The 22,683-nt window shown below is 48.1% G+C and overlaps 1 protein-coding gene across 8 annotated transcripts in view; it reads right to left on the minus strand.

The window, feature by feature from the left end:
- Nucleotides 1-22,683, minus strand: part of TANC2 (tetratricopeptide repeat, ankyrin repeat and coiled-coil containing 2) — a 247,545-nt gene that overhangs the window by 40,106 nt on the left and 184,756 nt on the right. For all 8 annotated transcript variants that reach the window (XM_056362303.1, XM_056362299.1, XM_056362297.1 and 5 more), the window contains 3 exons: nt 13,214-13,445; nt 9,906-10,072; nt 7,309-7,916 (listed from right to left, as the gene is read on the minus strand). In XM_056362303.1, coding sequence (XP_056218278.1) covers nt 7,309-7,916; nt 9,906-10,072; nt 13,214-13,445 — 1,007 coding nt within the window. The remainder of the gene's footprint in view (nt 1-7,308; nt 7,917-9,905; nt 10,073-13,213; nt 13,446-22,683) is intronic.

Consider the following 22,683-nt stretch of genomic DNA (forward strand, 5'->3'; position numbering starts at 1 on the left):
ACGCTACACGTCACACGCCACAGCGGCAGCCAGCACCGGGAACTGCCAAGAGAAGCAGCAAAGAGGACAACCAGACAGCTCCGATGGCACCCTTCAGATCTAAGGTAACAAAAGACACTTACAGCGATTTAAAAATACAGAACATAAAAGGAAGGATAAAGGGGAGAAAAAGAGCCTTCCTGAACGCTTACAGGCCCTGACTTAATGAGATTTAAAAAAACAGCTCGAGAGAGTAAAGACGCAATTCCCTTGTCTCTGTTCAGTTCATAAGGCTTTTCTGAAAATCTGCTGGTTGCCAGGAACAGATTACTTTATATTCAGAGAAAAGCAGCGTTGTCCAAGAGCAATGTGAAAAGACTGCTAGCGTATTTAATAAATATGTTGGATGGGTAAAATGACTAACACCGCCTTTCAGTAAGCTCTCCAGTGACTATGTAGTTAACACACGGAGAAGACCTCAAAACACCAGTGGTGGTAACACTTTCTGTTCTCGCTCGCCCTGACGTAATTCAAAATAAATGGGGTTACAGAAGAAGAGGGGCTGTGGTTTGGGAGTGTTTTACTGCTGCTCTGACCAGGAGTAAATGCCCATGTAAGCAGCAAGACGGAACACGAAGTCAGGGGCTGCTCTCTCCTGGATGGCTGGAAGTTGGCTTTGCTCTGTAAGTGGGTCTTAAGATTTGGGAAATGAAATAACAGGAAGAAATTCAGCAACACTTCTTTCTTCGGTCAGCACTGATAATGCCCCTGATTAACTCCACTTCCCTCTTCTCAGTGGCTCGGTGCCACAGAATGGATTATTCCGTGAATATTTTCTTCCACTAAGATGCAAAAAAGGTACGGCACACAGAAGTTTGCCTAGTCCAGAAGAAAAGATTTTATGAGGACAGTAACTCAAGACACTAAATACACCCCAAAGCCGCTCTGCAGCCGAGTGCTTAGGTTGCATGTCTAACGAGCCAGTTAAATCCGGCTGCTCTAACGATGTCCTTTATGGTGGCAGCGACCACATCTGCTCTCCATCTCATCTGTCACAATTCACAGTCTGCCTCCCGCCCCTCCTCTGCCAACGGACCCTCAGCTGCACCCCTGCCCCAGTTTCAGAGGAAAAACCTGCAGCTCAGCCACCTCACCACGCTGCTGGGGACACAGCCACCGCACCAACCAGTTCAAGCCTCCCTCTCTTCTGTGGGCAGCCAGTCCCCAACCCCGTGCTCCACAAGCATTGCTTCTGATGCTCGGAGGAGTCCCCATAACAGCTACCCAACCTGCTACCAACAGCTTCAGTAATTTATTTTTTAGGTCTGTATTTCTGTATGAGACTAGCGTTAACATTTAGAGATGCCGGAGATGTGGATACTTGCATAAAGTAAGTTTCCCATATTCATTCTGTTGAGCTATTGCCCGTTCTTTTTATGTTTCAAAATGTACTAGGTTAGAAGTCATGGAAGCAGAAAACTTAATTCTGGAAGTCATACGGGAAGCCTGGAAGTTGGATACTCAGAGTCAGCACTCAATCAGGTCTCTCCCACTTGGTGAACAGATTGCATTTGCCCCTCCAATTAACTAGAGAACATTATGATGGATTCATCTCCGCGATTCAAAAATATGGCACTCACGATGGTCCGCTTGAGGAGTAAATTAAAAGGGCAAGAAACATTGTACTGTTGTTCTTACGCTACAGGGACAGACGAAGCCCAGCCCCACACCACAGGCAAGGCACCGCTTCTAGCACGCTCCACGCTTCTGCCAGACGCAGAGCTGTGGAAACAGTCTTCAACCACCAGATCCCGTGGTGATTTGATAATTAATTACAGTAACTCAGCACAGGCCTTGCACAAGTGCAGATGAGCGGACAGCAGCTGGAGACGGCAAAGCAACAAATGACGATGTCTCCTCCTGGTTCTGCTGCTGCGCCAGGTGCCGGCGTGTCCCTGTACCTGGGGGCACCTGGAAAAGCCCAGTGTGAGCCACAGTACATGGAAAGCTGAAAGACCGGCACTCTGGAGCCATGAAAAACATGTTAAGAGAGGTAATTTCCACAGTAAAGCAATGGCAAATACTACTGGAAGCAGCAGCGCTCAGCTCCCTGCTGCACCTGGAGAGCTGGGCTTGCCATGGACCGCCAACTGCTTGTGAACATCGGATTATTTCATCCCCGTCCCCACAAGGGGCTAGTGGGCACTGCATTACTTTTCATTTTCTGCCTAAGTATATAAAGGATTCAAATAAATCGTAAACACCTTATTTTGCCTCGCCTTGAGTTCAAACAACACGTTTGCTTCGCTGAGTAAAATCCACTCCACACGAATGCAGAGAAAACACTGAAGACGTGGCCCAAATTTTGGTGAACACTCCATCATTTCAGCTAACAGTAAAGCAGAGCGTAATTTAAGAGCTTTTCAGAATCTTGGAACATAAGAGAGGAAGACGACTAATCCATGTGCTAGAACAACCGAGTGAGCTACATATGGAGGAGCTAAGTGTGGATCATTTTGAAGAATCAGATGTGTAACGTAAGGACCCATCCTCCACTTAACGCTGTTTATTGTATCCCTGAATTTTTATAAATATAATTTTCACAGACTTCTTTTCCTCCAAACTTTCTAAATTAATTATCTTTTGACTGGGGATTGTTATTTGTGAATCAGATTAAACATTCCACCAAAATGAAAAAAAAACACCACCTGATTTTTTTCTAATGTATACGCTCTATCATTTTGCTGGGTAATATATAAAAACATTAATTTTGTGTAGGGAAAGTCTCCGCTTGCAGCATGCCTCCGAGAGAAAAAGGAAAATGCAAAATACCTCCACCGAATTGTATTCAAAGACAGCTCTGCTAGAAACCATGGCAACTGGGCGCGCTGGATTAGGGATGCATACTTGTGTTTGGATCCCTGCTGCATGCTAATCCACGCCGGGAGCCCTTCTCTGGGGACAGGTTTGGTGTGCAGATCTGGAAGAGGAGGGAAGAGATGAGGAGATGCCCTCAACCTCAATGGTGGAGCCACCACTACCTCTCCCTTACTATTTTTTGGTGAGATCCCTGATTATTAGGTGTCTTCTCACAAAGTCCATGAGCAGGAGCTGCCTGGTAAGGCTGCGGTGTCCCAAGGACAGTACTGCAGAGCAGCGATTCCTCACGCAGCATTTCCAAGCTTGGGTTGCAGAGCCGGGTCAGCCCAGCGGTGCCATCGCTGAACGAGGCGCCAACACCCTGATTTTCCGAGATGCCAGACACCTGTTGGTCTCTCTCCATACCTGAACACTCAAGCTTTCCTGGAAACCCAGCCACAGATGTCTGGGATTTCAGGATAACACCGCATCCGCAGCATCCACCAGAACAGCTTGGCATCTCTGCGCAGTGGAAACGTCCTGCGTGTGGCAGGGCATCCCTCCAAAGTTCTCTACCAAGGAGAGTCTCCTCCGTCATCCTGCCAGTGACTCCTGTCCTTGCTGCTTGTGCTCTTCCTACGGAAGGGGAGATACGAGCTGCTGTCCCCATCGGAGGGCAAGTCACAGTGAGCGCAGCTAGCCACACAGCTGCACAGCAGCGAGGAGCCACAAGCAGCTCAGAGCCTCCTCTGTGTCAAGGAACAGTGGTGAAGATCTAAATGCTTTGTTTCACTCGGGTGGCCCACATGCTGGAAGTTCCCCGAGCAGCGCAAAGAGCCTGCTCCTACCCGGCTCCAGGCTGAGTGGTGACCACAGGGACATGCCACCAGCATGCAACAGCCGTGTGCAGGCAACAGCACTGAGGGCATCTTCCTCCTCCCTCAGCTTTCCTGGACAAGAAAAGAAAATTTGTGAATCCACCTCAAAACTCTGCATACTGGTTAGAAGAGTAGCCTGGACAGGTTCAACTCGTCCATGTTATTTGTCAGTACCGGAGACATCTCCTGGTGAGCCCATCACCCCGAGCTCCTTCATAAATCAACAGAAGGAGATGCTTCCCAGGCGCTCTTTGTCTGACCTATTTTAGCCTTTTAGCTCATGATGAAATGAATTATTCTTATTTCTCTCCTCTTGACTATAAAGCAAGTCTAGACAAGTAACTCAGATGCTGGTACTTAAAACTGGATAGAATAATTTCACTTCTGGGGTCCATATCTGACTACAGATCTCTTATTGCCTTGCCAGGGCAAATCACTTCACTTCTGTCTCTCTCACAGTCTCTTCATCAGCAACGCACGGATAAAACATTTTATTAGCATCATAAAATCATGGAAAATAATTGCATGGAAGTTTCTGATTAAGTCTAGGCAGAAAATGGCACAGCATTATGGCCGAATTTAGGTTAAGAAATACAAGTGTAAGAGCGAACATACAATAATGACCACTTTCTCCATGCAGCAGTCACAAAGGATTGGGTCTTTCCCTAAAATGTTTTATGTTAGTTGTCAACTAAGATGCTTGGTTAACAGTGCTACATTGACAGGCTGGGGAAGTCATTACTGCAATGCTGGTTAAACGCTCTGACAAATGCTTTTTTTGGTGCCCTGTTATTAAACAGCAGCGGATGCTGGGGGGTTCCCCTGCGGGGGAGCCTGCAGCAACAGCGTTCCCCTTCGATGCCAATTAGCCTTTGCTTTGGGCAGCAAACGCACAGTGAGTGTTCCAAGAAGAGGGTTAGCATCTCAAGAGGCTAATGCAAACACCTGGAGGATGGAAACCTGCTGTTTATTGTAAAAGCAGAGAAAAGTGTGTTAATTTCTGGATGTTACGTTCTTCCTCTCCCCTCTTTTCCACGATTCCAAGAACATGGGAACTCACTCATTAACGAAATGAGGCTGATTACCCCAGCTGCAGTGCCAGGGACATGAGGCCCATTATCCCCATTTGCTTCGTAACATCCTCACACCTGGACACTCTGTCAGGGTAAGTCAATTAAAAGCAGCTTCACAAACCCACATTTCACTTCAGAGCTCTTCTCCCGGGGAAAAAAACCAGCCTCAGCAACCTGACTCTTTCTGTATCGACATGGCAAGGTCAGAAAGCCTCACGTTAATGGCACATTTCTGCAACGCCGTACAATGAACCTGAGGAGCGGTCCGTGCAGCTGGCACGTCTTCTCAATTCCCAAGCGAGCAGAAAGAAACCAAACTGGCTGCTAATAACCCGGGCGCAGGCGAATTTCCATAGGCTACTCCTGTGAGCTCCGTCGGTGGCAAGCTGGTCTTCTTTTAGAAGAAATAAAATTTAAAAATTGTTACTTAATCATTGCTAAGGGTTAAGCATGCTCTGAGCTCAACATCTCAGTATCAGCTCTTCCCTCAGAGCTGGACAGGAGGATTTTGAGGAGCGCAACAGCTGAATCTCAGGGGTCTTCTCTATTAATCACCAAAACGTATCCTCTTTCATTATCTACCATCAGAGTATAATGCAATTAGTGCACATTATACATTAGAGATACTTATTAGTCCTCCAGTATGTACGGACTTGCACCCAGGGCAGCGGGAGCCCGTTACATGCCCTGTAACTGCTTTTTCGCTCCGCAGGGATCCCTGCCCGCAGAGCATCGCTCCCTGTGCACCTTACAGTGACCGCTAATTTATCCTGTGGAACGGCACAGGCGGGATGAAAAGTGATGCCTGGAAGTCTCCGGAATGGTGTTGAGGGCAGCGCGGCGTGTTTGTGATGCTCCCGAAAGGCAGAGCCCCCCCCCACCCCCGCTGGTGACGGGTGGAGCAGACATGGGTTGACCTGGCCTCTGTGGTACAACTGCAGGTGGCGGTTCCAGCGTGGAACCACCCAAAACGCCGCACGTTTGGGTCTCCTTTGGCATTCTGAGCGTGCCCTTACCATCGCTGTGAGAAGGAAGAGGAGTGTTTCTGGACCCAGAGGACCACAGCCGCATGCACTGCTGCCCCAGGCAGCACCAGCACCTGCGGGGAGCCTCACCCACCAGGTAAGCATTCCGCACCCCAATTCTGCTTTCACGGTAACGGTGGAGAGTGGTGGTCTTCCCGAGTTGCTTTCATTATGATTCGTTATGGCAAGCATTGTGTGATGAGCGATAATTGCTGGGCACGCTGGCTGCCATCCCCTGGCCCAGGTGTTGGCAGGCTCAGGCCAGCCAAAACCAGTAGCACCACTGGGAGCGACTGGGAGGGAGAAAGCTCTCAGCTCCACGGGCCTAAGTGCCGCACAGGCAGTGAGAACAGGGTGAAAAAGCATAAAGGCAGTGAGAGCGCGTGACGACTCGGAGGAAGGGTATTAAATCCCTGACACCGGCATCGAGACGCCTGCTGCGGTGGGACGCACTGCGAAGGGTTCGCTCGACAGGGCTGTTGTGCGGGACCCACTGAACAGAGAAGGTGCCCGTTGCGAGGAGCTATACGGTATTTTTCTGCTGCAGCCTGTTTACCGTAAAATTTCAAGTGGTAAATTACTCTGACGGCGTGAACAGCAATAGCTGCTTTAATCAGCCAGGTGGCCACGCACTCCCAGCAAACACCATCTTACTTTCTTCAGCCTGACACTGGGGTCTGGGAGATGCATTGACTCGGCCTTGAATCCCTGTGTCTCCCTGATTTTTATAATCATATTTTAAGAAACAGGCAGACAAAATGGAGCAAAGCTTACGAGCATAAACTACTAGAGTTACAGCCGGAGTGTCTGTTTCCACTCTTCAGTAGAAACAAAGATAACGCTGTTAATAGTGACCATTGGGTTTAGAGAATATAAATCTAACTGTGATTAAATTCTGTTCCCTGTGAGCTAAACCAGGGAGTCAGCTGCTATCAGGACGGAGATTACAGATGCATTTACAGTCCAAAATCACTACAGCCTGATTCTGTTCCTTATTTGTTTCCAAAAAACCCCATTTTGTAGGACTACAAGGACACTACTTCAAAAAGAAGCCAACTGCAAAAGACATACCCACACTGCTCATCTTTCATCCCCTTACCCTCCACTTCCCGCGGCTGCGATGCCTTTGGAGACAGGGAGGGCGATTCCCCACCTCCAGACGGAGCTGGCAGGAGCAACCTGCCGAAGGGCAGACACCGCTGGTGACGCCCACACGGGAGCCAGCACCCTGGGGCTGCCTGCCCAACACCTCGTCTCACTCTGACGATGACCATTAGGTTTGCCGGGTCGGTCGTGTGCCCAGCACGTGCTTATGTCTTTCCATGAACAACATAAAGATCTAAGGTGACTAGTACAGCCGCAGGGATCTACAGTGTGGGCAGACCCACGTCAGGCAACCGCATCCATGGGCAAGCTTGTAATGAAATGGAATGATTCAGGTTAACAGCACGAGATGACCGCATCTGTGAGCTCTGATTTCTCAGGTTTCCTTACCTCGGATCACAAAGAAACTTGGTCTTTTCACCTTCTTCTCTCCAAATAAGCCATTCTCGGAAAGAGGGATGAACAAACATTCGTGTCATATCTCTACGTTTGATAAGAAACATAGAAAGGTTCTCCATCCTCTGCTGAAAGTCATCCCACTCCAAAGTGCCCTCAATGTTACCTGCATTAATGGCCTGAAAAATATGTTCATCTGTTAGTGGATGCAGCGATGCCACTGCTACATTCAAGAGAGGCATCACCCGATCAAAGGAAGACTGCGTTGGGAACTTCATATTGCACTGCAGCAGGTAAACTTCAGACAGAGACACTGGCACTACTTTGTAGCTGGAGCTTTTTAGGACTAGGTATCCTTTCTCTATGAGATCAAAAGTGAGTTTTAGGTACAGATAGGACCCTTGGCTCAAGGTCTTGAGGTGAGAACTGAGTTTGCCAAATGTAGTGTTGTCCATTTTGCCGTTAAGCGAGATGTTGTTCTGGATCTCCGAGCTGCTGTGTATCCGATGAAGGATATACGCCTGCAGGTCCTGGTCTATGGCTTCGTTCTCCTCCAGTCTATCCAAAAATATTCTGTGGAAGGGCAACAGCTTAATTATTTCCTACAAAGAAAGAAAGAAAAAAAAAAAGGATACTCATGCTGGCAGTGTTTATTATTCATTAAGTAAACTTAATTCATATTACAATAGCACCTTTGAGACTCCTTTAAGACCTCTTCCATCAGGGCAAGCACACAAGATGGCAGTTTGTGCCCTCAGGACCTCACAATCTCATCTATAATCAAGTAGGTTGTGTGTGAAACATGACTGAAATAAAAATGCGGGGCTGCTGTTCCTAACACCGTGGGAAGGGCTGGCGAATTCACGCAGAGCGGAGCCCTTGTTACCCCTGCCCCATCCCCAGCATGCACCGACACGGTGTCCCTCCTGCCCCCCCGCCGGGGGCAGAGGACAACCAGGTGACAGATCCGGGGCCAGCAGCACTTTTGCTGCAGCCAAGCCCGAGCCACACGCCGGGAGCGCGCCCCAGCACCGCGCAGCCGCCAGCACCGGGAACCACGGGAACGCCGGGTGGAGCAGAGCATCCCGCAGCGCCAAGTACGCAGGTCTGGGTGCTGCAGGACACCGCGGCCGGGGCTCCCCTGGCTGCCGAGCTCACGGGTGAGGCTCATGCAACGTAACCCAAGGATCACCAAAGGCCTTTCTTCTCGTGGCACGGGCTCCCGGTCACTGCTGAGGAGAGGAGAAAGGATGCAACGGAGCTGGACACGGCAGAGTCAGGAGAAGCCGTCAACTCTCTAATAAAATCACGAGGGTGAGCACGGTGCAAAACTACAGCTTGCAGTGAGGACTGAAGGGCTGCAAGTGCCCTAATTAAACAATTCAAGCCACAGAGATGCAATTTACCTGCCATTAAGAAAGATTTCTTCCAAACAATGTTTAATATACTCCATTTACTGAGCAGAAAAAGAACTCCAGCACCAAAGAGCAGCGAGCCCCTGCTCTCCTGGTGCCACTGCTGCTCCCGGCCACGACGGCAGCGTGCAGCCGGGCGCTGGGATGGGGCTGGGACCAGCACCCTGCTCCCCGCCAGCACCACCACACCGAACCAGCCTGTGCATCTCAGTGAACATCAGCAAATCTCAGTAAAGCTGCGTAACGGTGCTTGGCGAAAACAAACTCCACAGCTCTGTGCTAATGAAAAAACAGCTAATAATGAAAAAACGAGAACCAAAGAGCTGCAGGCATGTCCCCCTGCCCGGAGCAGCTGGGCCGGCTGAAGAGCAGCTCTGAGCTGGCTCCCGAACGTGTGTCCCGTCCCACTGACGTCTGTCTCCTCCGGGCTCCTGGCTCTGATGCTCAGTGGGAACGTTCCCAAGTGATGCTACGAAGCAACCAGCGCTACTTGGCAACCGCTGAGAGAGCAGACCTGTCCTAACGGGGTCACTGCGTGTGCTTCCCCGGAGCTTCATTCGGATGAGCAGCTGAGCCAAAAAACTACAGTCAGCTTAATCCTTATGCCAAGGGAGGTGTGATGAGTAGCTAAGGACAGGCTGAAGGTACAAACCTGCCCAGATGCAAATTAAAATAAAAATACGTAAGAATAACTCAAGCAACATTTGGCTCAGAGCTCCAGCACCTGCTCGAGACAGTTTTCTTTGAGCTGAAGAATGTCCTGGCCCGACACCGACTCCTCCAGAGCCAAACGATCCCCCCCTTGTGCTCCGGGTCACGCAGAAGGGCTACGAAGACACAAATTCCTCTGCCCTTCCCCAGGGAGGATGGGATGTCCTCGAGCGGCGCAGGCTGACGGGCGTCGGGCCCTACGCTCCTACCATGCTCGGCGAGTAAACAGCCTGTTGGCAAATGATCTAAACTATCTGCTGATGAACATTTATTGACAGGAACAAGCGATGCTGGATTAGATCCATTGAAAGCTGTAGAGCGAGTCTGGGGACACAAATGTAAATCCGAGTACAAAAAAGCTAACAGGGAAACCTGGAATAAAGGGTCTTAGGCAAATCCAGGTATCCACAGAGATCTTCTTTACCAAAGCCCACCATGGCAATAACATGGTTTATCACAGCGTACCTGTAGACTCGTCCTGACTGTCACGACCAGCTTCAGCCAGGAAGGGAATTTTCCAATCATTTTGCTCAGGAATGAAACTATGGTGTCTCCATAATCTGGCTTGTGAAATTCAGCCTCATTTAAACCATCGATTAGTATAATGAAATCTTCATCAGGGATCTTCCTCTCTGAGAGAAAGAGAAGAAGCATTTATTTGAAAGGCCAGACAGATGACTGTAACGTGCTGCAAAACTCGCTAGTGTTTTAAAGCACCGCCAGATATTGCTAAAGAGGAAAAAAGACACAGTAGCAGTGCTCTTCTCGTGATACCTTCATTGCGTATACACACGGAAGTAGGCTCACACACACACAGTTTCAATTCTTATAAAATACATATTTTAGTTACAACGCACTCAGCTGTGATATCCCACAGGTCACACAGCTAAACGTATTTTCAAAAATTACCTCTCCCACAAAGTCCAGTGTTCGATGATGTGAATCAGTAGCTTTCTGGTCAGTTTTCTGAACACCTTATCAGCAGCTCTCTATAGTTTGAGTATTACACTCTCACCCTGTCTTAAATCAGCCTGTCTTAACTGTGCAACTGCTAAATGAAGGTTCACCAAGTCACCTCCCCAGCGCCTCTAGATCCTTCCAATGTTGGCGTCTGCACTTTGGGCACTGGCTTCTGGATCAACTTAAGGTCTGGGCAAGCGTTTTGAAACAAAGCCGAGCCTGATTCACAGGTGAAACAATTATCCGAGGAGAGTAAACCATCAGCTTGCACGTGGGGGAAGGTCACTCAGTGTTTTGGAGGTTCCATCCTCTGCTCAGCAAAGACTGTTCAAACCGACTCTGAACTTCCAGTACAGCGCAGGAGTCTGGTCACAAGCCTGCAGCCAAAGCCTCTTCTATAAATGAGTTGGGGGGAATAAAAATGTTCTACAAAAAGCAAATCTCAGAGGTTTCAGACAGGATCCTTCTGCTGCTGGTGAACACGGTAACCAGCTGATGTAGGCAATGAGGTCAGTGCTTCCACAGCGGGTCCTGAGAGCTGAGTACAGCTTTGTAACTAATGATACAGACTCTTTTGGACTTGCATCTTAAGCTCAAGTGCTACCTTCTCAGAGGTAATCTTGCCTAATAAAGTAAAAAACGGGTGGGAAATGGGACATCTGAGCCTACTGTGGCACATGCTATTAACACATACTACAGACTGAGCTGTACAAAGTTTACTCTTCTTTGTAATTCACTGTGGATTAATCCTGCTATCAGCAAGCTCAGCATTCCCAGCAGCCGGTGAGCTTTCCTCTTTGACTTTAAATCGCATCAGGAAATTTTCTATAAAAACCCAGCACAAGATGTTCATCGATGACATGAGCCATCTCTGTAGTGTTCCAGGGAGAACAGAAATGCATAAACACCTTGCGCCAGGCACTGCTGAGCATCTTGTCCTTGCCTTACATTACCAAGTTGCATTTATTTCCTAACACACTATTAATATCCATATGAAAAATGTGTATTTTGAATTTAAATTACCATAGATCCTTTTTCAGTTAACTTTTCAGTAAGATTACTGGGTGTATTAAAAAATACTCTCTGAAATCTGGGACTGAATATAGTGCCTGAGTTTTATGCCCACATCTCATGTTTCTTATAAAGCCTAAGGGAGAGGGGAGAAAGCAAGGGAAGAATCAGAACTTTGTTCTCCTATATATTATTTAGATTCCTTGAGATTCAAAAAAAATTTATTTGAGAAACATGAATCTAACTTTCTCAGTGACTTTCACCATTAACGGCTGTGCAATAATTTTGTCCCAGTAGCATTAAAGCTTCAACAGCACCTTGTAAAAGACCTGCTGATATATTTACAGAGTCTTAAATGTTATACATTTTAAAACCAATTTCCAGACACTGTTCATTTTGTTACAAAACACTTGGTGCAAATTAGCTTGCCAGCACTCTCCATCAGCAAGGCTGGAAGATGGGAGTCCTGATCATTGGCTCCATTGGAGCTGTATTGAGTGCAGAACCCAAGAGAAAAAAAAAGCAAGCTTTTATATAAAATTTTTCCACCCTGCAGAATTTGGGACCAGATGGGGGTCAACCTCTTTGGCAAGAAAAATAAGCATCCTCTGAAATGCTCTGAATTCAAGAGCTGGAATACCTCCCAAGGAGTTACTGTAATAACCAGGAATTATTTTCCTTTAGAGCAATTTAGAGCAGTGGTTCCTAAATGTATCTTTTGGGGTTGGTTTTTTTGTTTGTTTGTTTTGTTTTTGGTTGGTTTTTTTTTGTTGTGGGTTTTTTTGGGGGTTTTTTTTGGCCAGGATTGTTGGTAGGGAAGAGTAGCCACATTACTCCTACAGTGACATTTCTCCATGCCAGGAAAATCAACTGCTGTTGAGCTGTGCTGGCTCCATGTGTGCCTTGTGCCTGGCGGAACCACGCGTGTTGGCCCCAAATGCTGCTGCTCACGGTTTGGCCGCCGTGTTTTGAAAAGCTGATGGGAATAATGAGGCTTTGAATCTGGGAAAAGCTGCATCTATTTCACATTGGCTCCTACATGGCGATATGTAGGGTGGGAACGGAAAATTATCTGGACTATTTTTGCAGCCAACTTGCAGCACGCCACTTTAATAAACATTGTTTTGCAGGACAACAGAGTCCTGAACTCTGCAACGCTCTGCCAGTTCTCATGGCAATGAGCGAAGAGCTGAAATTCAGCGATTGTCACCACAGATCAGTTCTATCTTGCAGAGGAAAGAAAGAAAAGGAGACAAAACCAACGCTGCGTCAGAAAAAGCTCTGAAGTCTCATCAGGACAAAGCTTGTTACCAGTTCCCCTCGAAGCCTCACACGGGGTGTCTGTAGATTTTTATAGTGTCAGCCCTTTTGGTGAGAGCTTCAAATTCTCAGAAACTGAATAATGGCAGGGAAAGGGAAAAACGTTCACCCCCTAAACAAATAAATCAGGACAGAGCCGCGCATGGAAATTGCTGCTTGTTTTCACCCTCAACACTGAGGCCAGGCTTGGAACGGGGAATAAAGCAAGAGAAGAGGGAGCCATGCACAGCTGTGGGCATTGCTCCACCTCCAGCCCCCAACGGGAGGAGCTGGACGGTTAATCCTGCACTTCCAAACAAGCACAATGGCATGTTCTCAGCATCCCCCCATCCCACCTCTTGCCTGCAGCCCCTGAGATGCCACGCAGGAGGATTCACCTACCGCTTCGCTTAAAGGCTCAGATGCCACCAAGCAGCATTTTTTTTTAAATAATAATTGCAAAGCGGTGCACAGGGCGAGCGCAGGGAGCGTCATGACCGTACCTTTGTGCAGGTTCTCCAGGGGCTCCAGGACCCCCCTGCGAAAGGAGGCCATGGGGTCCTGCACGCAGGAGCGCAGGCTGAGCATGCTCTGCAGGTGGGGCTCCCGCAGCAGCTGCTCCCGGTAGGCGACGAACTGCGGCGAGCGGCAGAGCAGGGCTGCCACGTTGTGCACGAACTCCGGCACCAGGCAGGTGTAGGCGTTGTCGGCTTGGCAGTAGTGGTAAGCAACAACCTAGCACAGAGGAGAAGGACAAAAAAACCACATCTTCGTCAGACGCCAGTCGCAAGTTGTTGAAAGCAGCGCGTTGCGTTCGGTGAGTTCGATGCCTTCTGGCAGGCGAAGTCTTTAAGAGTACCGAGCGTTAACCACCCGTGACAAGAATCCAGACGAATCAGTTGGTAAAAACAGGCGCTGATCCTGAAAAATGACTGGACCTGCCACTTGAGGAATAAATGAAATTAAGCCGTAGCTGCTTGCAGAGACGGAGAGTGACAGTAACTGACATATCCGAAGCGCTGCACTGAGCAGGGAGCAACAGGACTGTGCTCCAAGCTCCGCTTAAGGACTCGACATCAGTAATGACTTGTGATTGTTTTCTTGAACTTATTTTTTATTTGCTGTTTTCAAACGTCAAGCCTGGCAGAAGCAGGCAGCAAGCACTAGCTGCGCACCTTACAGCAAGGTAGCACCTGCCAATGACAGATGCCCGTGAACTGGGGGGAATGTCAGGCTTACTATACATTACTCATCCACTGTAATCGCATTCTTCATTCAGAAAATTAATTAAATTATTAAAAAAAAAAAAAAGGGAAAAAAAAAGGAAAATTTCCTCTTTTCCCAGGTCATCTGGTCTTCCCAGCTCTTCAGACTCTGCTAGAACCCACTAAATTCTGCCCATGTATTAAAATCAGCAGAAAACCAGTGCTATCTCCTCAGTCCAATCTGCCAACCTTCCTGTTTTCTCCCGCAATATCAAACCAGGCTCACCAAAACCCCGCTCTGCTTGTATAGCACCGGGCAGGCTGCACAGCACCACCAGCGCCCGGCTCCTGCTCCCTGGCATCAGCGCCCTCGCAGAATTGCTGCCCGCCTGGTGCCAGCCTCTGCCAGGTCAGCAAGCTTTTCTCCAGCTCCCATTCACTGGGTTTGTTTTTTAAGTGTCGCTGACGGTATCCAAAAATATCCCAGCAAAGCAGGTGGGATCAGTTTTGTACCAAAATGCCCGCTGCCCGGGAGCACTGTACGTAAATACTGCAAAATAAACTGAATTTCTAAACGTGGGAAGGACAACGTAACTGAGGACACTGTGCACACGAGATCGCCGTGGCCCCTCCGGGGGCCGTGTCAGCTCGGATGAAAGGTGGCCTGTGGCCTGTGGCCGTGGTTAGGGGCTGCTGGCCCTCCACCTGCAGTGACCAGCCCTGGCTGGCAGCCAGCTCCAAGGGATGGGCTGGTGCATCCCACCAGGGATGGTACCAAGAAACAAAAACATCAGGCTGGGGGGTCCTCACACATTGGTGGCTCAGCACTGGCTTTTAATTTTAAATAGAATCATATGTAATTACCAGTGGGGTATAATGCAATGATTTCCTCTAACAGCCAAAACGAGCTGTGATGCATACAGCGATGATAACGCCAGGTTGTTATTTCAAGCATCAAGCCCTAATACATGTGCTTAAGCTTTAATGGTTACCTCCCAATTCCTAACAAAATTTTTCCTATCAGCCAGTTAAAATATAATTTATTGCCTTAGAGAACAGCACCAGGTAAGGTAATAATAAAGGCACTGATTTCTTTCCAACAGTCCTATTTATATGGGGATTATAACTTGTGGATTCCACAGTCTAAAGTCCTTAAGCAGCTGTCCCTTGATACCGTGTTCCCAGTAACAGGAATCAAGTTGCTGTGTGCGGAGCTCTTATTTCCCACACAATAGGTGTGCAGGCACACAAATGAAAGTCAGTTTTTAATGAGAGGCCAATTAACTTCTCCCAGGAACCTAATGGAAGTCATGGAAGAGGGACACAGCTTGTACCCATGATAGGAATGGTCACTGCTAGACACCGGGACATACTTACAGTTACAACTCAATTAATTTAAGCCCCTTCACATACATTCTTGATCCTTATACTGGGTTTACTGGTATACTGACTAAGCCTTAGGCAGTGAGATAATGCAATGCTCAATAGGGGGATCTGAAGCTAAACCAGTAAGCAATGAAGATTTTGCAAAGGCAACCGAAGGGAAGACATGATGATGTTCTCAGAAAAACAACTGTGCCAAAATTTCATCTTGATGTTATTTATTCTCCGTGACATTTTCTCTATCTTCAAATCAAAGAGAAGCTGCCAAGAGCCAGGGCTGCAAGCGGAGCCGGGTGCTAGAAACCAGGCTCCTCGCTTACACAACCAGGGCTGGGTGGGAAACGCTTTTCTCATCTTGTAAAACTTGTCAAGGTTTCCAAGCATTTCCCTGTTCCACCCTCGGGAATGAGAGCGGGGTTAGTGCAGGATGCGAATGGAAGAGGCTTCAGGACAACCTCTCGTCCCCCGACCAGGCCAACCCCTGTTCTTTCTCCCTCTGTATAGGTGAGCACCTTTAATGCCTGGCCACTGATGCTCTGGGGAAGGTCTCTCTCCAATTATTTTACTTTACATACTTTAGTAAGTGCTCGAGTATCCAGGTAGAGTGATGGATTACCATCTCCACTGCTCAGAATTCTCTTCTGAGACGTGGGAGACCATGCCCCCACCTTGAGCTGCATCTGAAATGATCACTCAGTACACTGGTTGTAATTCTCGGGGGTTATTAGTCTCTTCTCCTTTTGCTCAACTGGACAAGCCAAGAAGTACACCCAAGATTTAAAAAAAAAAATAAAAAATAAAATTTGTATAGCCTGGAAACGAGCTTTTCATTGAAGAAGGTGCTCTCAATAAAAGCTTCATTTTCCATAAACTGAACTACTCTGATTGAAAAAAACTGCTTCAAAACTTCCAACCATCTCTCATCATAAACAAAATCCTTGAATTAAACATTTAATTTTATCTAGAAACTGTGTTACAATATATGAAACCACCAGGGAACAGCAGACTCAACCAAAGGTATGGGCATGTCTGGACACTGTGACCAGCAAACAATTTATTTTTGTCTGACACAATTTAAAGCATAATTTTTCTAACCATAGTTTCAATTTGAACTTTGTAATCACATAGCACTAAACCCTATAAACACTAAATTGGACCTCCAAAACTTTTAAATCTTTATTTTAGCCATCAGGTTTGTCAAATGATGTTTACAAGGCTGGAAGGTAAAAAAATCCTGGCCCGAAATTTTGATTAAATTTAAATCGCCAGATTGCAAACAAAGTCTATAAGCAACCCCAATGCAAGAGAAGAGGATTACAAGAAAGGATGTGGAAAGGAACACCTAGATCAAGGGAAGCGTTCGAAATACATTTGTCATTTTTGTAAGGGCTGAGAACGCAGTGTCGACAAGTCGAGAGACTCCACGCTGAGAAACCGATGCATTATGTTGTTTATATTAAAATATCAAATATCAAAAGTTACAAACTTGTATAATTTCCTTTCTTGCTTGAAAGGGAGCTTCAATAATTCACACTTGTATGGTGCGTATTTTACTTGCACTGATTACCTACCTCCTCTCCTAAAATGATCTGGAGAGTCTAGCTGGCCTCACAGCAAAGAAGTACATTTATCCTGAGCTTTTTTGGTAGCCAATTTTTTAAAAAACACCAACTACATGTTACATGGCTTGAGAAACACCAGAGGCGGTGAAGACAGAGCACTGCCTCTAACAGAGCATGGCCAATGGTCAACACAGCGCCATTCCCTACTGAGGTGGGGTCAAGGAGCACCAAACCTCTCAGACGCGACACAAACTTTATCTTCTTAACTGCTGAAGTGGAACTACGAAAGGCACCATTCCTATTCTCTTCAGGTGTTAAATCCAGGAGGTCTTCAGGAGTCTCTTCTCCAGCCCTTCCAACACCAGCCACCCTCCTCTCTGCCACAACCACTTCCCATTTCTCCCTCCATCCATGCCCACCTAACAACCTTCACCCTCCCACCACCCTCCCTGCTGCCCTCCTGTTCGGGTCCACCCCTCGGCCCACCCCTTCTTGGGTGCAGGACTTGGCGGCAGCATCCCACGCCGCCGTGGAGATGCCACGCGCCTGCTGGCAGCTCTCCTCCCCACCCAAAATGCTCCTTTAAATCACGGCTGAGCTGGCCCGTTTCACCTGCCTGGGCTCAGCTGAGTGGATACGGAATTCCATGGAATCGGAAAAAATGGGAGACCTCCTCATATAGGTTGGGACCTAGGAAAACTGCTGCTGGGAAAAAAAGGAAGCTTCACGCCTGCCAAAGCAAAGCAGCGATTGCAAGGATAACGGCAAGCAGCAGCACAAGGGAGGGGAAGAGCCGCACGACGGCAGCAGGAGGAAGGGGCTAGAGGGGGCACAGAGCGAGGAAAACCGAGGCACAGAGAGATTGTGTCTCACCTATGAAATATGGAGGGAGAGAAGAGAATGAACTGCGAAGGGAGGGAAAGGAGAGAGAGAAAAGGGGGAGAAAATGATGTGTCGGGAGAGGCAGGAGATAACAGTAATACAAGGGCTGGAAGGACAGTGTGAACATCAAAGGAGAGAGAGGGGCTGGAGATGGCTCAAGGGAAATCAGTTATTTTTACTTAATAGGACAGGCCAATTCTAAGCAGTTCTCTGGCACTGTTTGTGAAAAAGAACATCCTCCACTGACGACGCATTCCTTTGACATTGCACCTCTGCCACCATTTGCCTCGGCATCCTTCTGTACGTGTGCCGTGCAGGGAGGCTGCTCTGCCAACCCCCCCTAAAACCACGAACCCCACAGACTCCTGAGCTCACAACAACACCCCAGCTCCTCCTGGTCCCTTAAAGGGCTTCAACGATGTATTTTAACTGTATTCCCCCACCTAATAAGATTTATCTTTTTTTTTTTGACCCATACAAAATAGCTTCAAATAAATTCAGCATAATGCTTTTCCCTGCCAAAATGCCACTTGCCAGGCGTAACGCTGGTTGCAACGATGTAAATGGAAATCAGCACTGCTGAATTTTATCCATTGCACATGACCGTGCATGTATGTGCTGACCCAGTTTATTGGGAGCATTCGTTACTTTTACACAGCCGAGTACGCCAGTAAATGCCCTCTGAAACTCATTAGTGGCGCAGGGCATCGGGGTGCAGAAGTAATGAATCCCTCCACCTCTGCGTAAGGTAGGAGTACTCACGTTCTCTGTGTATGCCTGCAGCGTTGCTAACGACCCTCTGGCTGATGGCTGGGAGGACGGGGCACAGAGGCTGGCAGCCACCAGCCGTGCTCAGCACCAGCCCAGCGCGCTAATGCGGCGGGCGCAGAGCTCCTCCACCAGCTGCTCTGCGCAGGGTACGACCCATTAGCGCAGCGGAGCTGCCTTTCAGCTCCATTTGTTTAAGTGCTGCTGCTACAACCCACCACACAGCATCCAGAAGCCCAAAGAATATCGCTGTTCAGTGGGTTATTCAAAACTGTGGAGCGAATCCATTAAAAAATCCTCTGCGAGTTAAAGGATAAAACCTGCAGGGAAAATGAGGAAGGTGACCCCGACCAGAGGGGACACGGCTCATGCCTCTTCCTTTGAGCTGAACTAACCCCACCTGGGGCTATCGTACCTCGGCGTGGCATGGGTGCTCCTGGCTGAATGGCAAGGTCACCGAGGACACGTGCCTGTGGGTCAGGATTTTCAGCCCAGGCCAGGGCTGGGGAAAGCCTCTCCACTTCCCTGTGGGAAGGGGCCAGCTCTGGATGAGCAAGGCAGAGCCACCACCCCTGGAGGTGTTTAAAAGACGTGCAGACATGGCACTTGGGGACACGGTTTAGTGGTGGCCACGGCAGCACTGGGTTTACAGTTGGGCTCCATCAGCTGAAGGGTCTTTACCAACCAGAAGGATTCCATGATTCCAGGTCATGCTCCAGCTGAGATGCATTGTTCCCAGTTACAGACGGCCCGGCATCGTTTAGAGACAGGCAGCACTGAGGGGACAGCGCGCGGTGACATAGCGATGGTCACCCTCCTCCCCAGCTAGAGAAGTAACATTGGGAAGTATTGTAATGGGTCAGAGCTCAAACAGCAAAAGGCAGGAAAGGCAAAGAGCAACACGGGAGAGGCGTGCAGCGCTGCCTTCTTAGGGGATCTCGGCTTTACAACCCTTCCTGATCATATTCACCACTTTTTTTTCCCCAGTGTCACTTTACAGTCATTCCGTGGCACCAGGCGGGATGCCTACCAGCACTCAGCAGCGGCAGAGGGGGCTGCAGTTACGCGAAGCGACGCGCTCAGCAGCGTGCGGCTAGCTCCCCAGGCAAGCTGGTACGCATCTACCGCAGCAAAGGAGCCAAGCCTAGCCTGACACGTTGGCATTGCCGAAAAACTGGCAGCCTGCTCATTGTCGGAGGGTAGACTTGACAGAAATTCAGCAATCCTGCAAGCTTATTTCCGTAATACATGCATATATATTAAAACAAAAGACTAACCAAGCAGTTTTGCAGAAATGCTTATGTTTTATTTGCAAGTGTCAAGGCGGGTGTTGCAATGCGAGTAGTTTTATTCATGACTTTTGAGGGTTTGCCAGGTCTGGCAAGACAACCGCTCTCGTCCTCCTTCCCTGCAAGGCTCCCTACTCCGCGCATGGCACAAACCCCTGCTGAGACCGGGGACTGCAGAGAAGCCCCCCCGGCAAGGAGCGCTCCGCAGCCCACTGCTGGGAGCTGGGGGCTGATCACGTCCCCACGCGCCGCCCCATGTCCGGTGGGAAGCCCCTCGGCAGCCCCTCGGAGGCAGGAGAGGCCCCTGAGTGAAAGGGAAAAAAGGGACTTGTGCCAGCTCGGTTCCCAGCAAGAGGATTAATGTGACTTTTAAAATTAGGAAATTGATTCACAGAAATCTCTGCCTAATATTTTCCTCGCAGGGAAGTGGAAGGCAAGGCGGTTACCTCCTGATGCCTCAAGTTTCCTGGCATGCTTCTTCATCCCCGCCTGAAGAACAGCCCCCAGCACAATCCCAGCACCGCCCCTGGTGTGACAGCAAGACTTTGAACGTTCCCTTGTAAAAATATTCTCCCCCCACATATCCAGGATAAGCACCGGGAGCCGGGACAGGGCTGCCAGAGCCGACCGAGGGGATGCTCCAGGTAGACCACTGTACCGCCGGTATTTTATCCACTAACCTCTTGTGGCAGGGTCACCCCGCTTCCATCCCCAAATCTGGGTAAGATAGGCTGTTGGGAAGAGAAATGACACAACGAACAGAGCAATCCCTGTTCGAAGCTCCTTGGTTTCTCTCATTCTTTCAGCAGAAGCCACCGCAAAGCCTGAGAAGCACCCAAGCCTTCCAACCGTGGTCGGCACCCGCACGCCAAGAGACGCTGTTTCTGGCCAAAGAGGGACCTCTGCAGCCACTCACCAGTGGCTGGGGGGAAGGGAATCCAGCTATCAATTTGAGAAACATCCCAAACCATTTTATTTGCCTTTATTTCTCTTCCTGAGGCTTGATAACTATCTTGGTTTGATGGTTTTCTCCTCCCGGGACCCACCGGTGAGGATAACTTCATGTAACCCCTGAACCAGTTGGATACAGTTTTCCTGGCAGTTTTTGTGGACAAAAATCACACCTGATACTGTTTTTTTAAGTTGCCATATTTCCAAGCATTCTTCTCCCTTAGCTGCCTGACGAATACTGAACTAGAAATCATGGGTGACTTCAAAGTGCTCTCGAAGAATACAACAAAATACCGCGCTTCTGCAGCACGGCCAGGCTGCGCGGAGCTCCTGCTAGGCAGCCTTCAGTTACTGATTGCTAAAATTAATGATTTCTTCATCTCTGACAGCAAGAGCTAAAAGCAACGCTTGCCCCCAAGAACTTAACTGCCTGAAAAACAGGCAGAAAAGTACAACCCTGAATAATCCAGAGGAGGAAAAGCAACTGTTCACCTTTCATTTCTGTCATCATAAACACACAACTTCTGAGTTTTGGGCTAAGTGACATTTTCAGAAGGAATGGAGTGGGTGAGAGGGACGGCGTGCTTCCCACTAGCATTCTGGAGCCTGCACCAACCCTTACCTTAAGGCTGTCAGTATATTATTAATCTGCTTTCGTAACGATCTCCATTTCGTTAGCACAACGACCACAGCACAACCTGAGAGCATCCTGCTCTGCTCAGTGCAAGCACAGGTGGAACATCTGCACACAGCTTTATCCAGCTCCTCACACACGCTTCCTATTTCTCCAAAAATACTCCCGACAATCGTGGTTGTCCATCACTGTCAACACTTTCTTCCCAAATTCCATTCTGACTCCAGCCTTACTGCAACCATAAACCACGCAAGTCCAAGAAATACTTTCCCAACCAGACTAACCTACGGGTCAGTCCTTCCTTCACGTCCACTTTTTCCTTCAGCCAGTTGAATAAAATCTGCTTTAAGTAGGCCATCAGCCATTCTTTTTTTATGCCACAGCTATTGATAACAGGAATATGCTGCTCTCCTCTCCCTTCCTCCTGCACCAAAGGACGTGCCGCTTTTTATTCCTTCTTTTCTTTTATAGATTAGACTTTGGAGAGCCTTTTAGCTTATCTACATGAAAGGTTTTCCTGAACTGTCCCCAGGACTGACTACTGGAGAATGTGGCATCAGACATTCAGATCAGGCAGCTAAATCATTTTAACCAACTATTTTTACTATTGTCCACCAAGCCGTTCAGTCTATCCGCTCTGTTTAAGAGTTCAGCATCTTCAAAGCCTCTTATGAACAACAAATTCTCATGATCTCTCAAAGGCGAGCTAAATGCGTGTGATCAAGTTTCTGAACGAGGCGATCGCACACAGAACAAAGAGCTCAACGCTGTTATTTTAATGGATTTTCAATTCTGTTGCCAGGTCAGTAATCCTTTTTCTCCCAGTGTCACTCAGAGACTTCAAAAAACACAGCTGGGGTGGAACAGTCAGTGTTTGTTTTATCTAGGAGGACATCATATGGCATGGTTCTTTCTAAGAAATCAATTTATCTGCTGTTGACAGCAAGTATTCATCAGCAGTGATGCTGAGTTGTTCTACTCAGGAGGTTACTAAGAGTGCACTGGGCACATGACTTCCAGCTATCAATTTGAGAAACATCCTAAACCATTTTATTTGCCTTTATTTCCCTTCCTGAGGCTTGATAATCCATCGAACTTAGTGTTTGCAGCACGCTGCACAGCAGTTCTGGAAAAGGCTCGGATGCAATAAAACCAGAATTGTTGTTTATGATAAAGAATCAGCAGCAGGAACACAGAGCTCAAAAAAAAAAAAAATTTAAAAAAAAAAATATTCCTATGCTTTCACAAAAACTTCCCTTTGTGGTAGCATCCAGGCACACACTGCAGCACTATCTGGAA

This window comes from Falco biarmicus, chromosome 17 (genome assembly GCF_023638135.1).
Source record: "Falco biarmicus isolate bFalBia1 chromosome 17, bFalBia1.pri, whole genome shotgun sequence".
Lineage (NCBI taxonomy): Eukaryota > Metazoa > Chordata > Aves > Falconiformes > Falconidae > Falco > Falco biarmicus.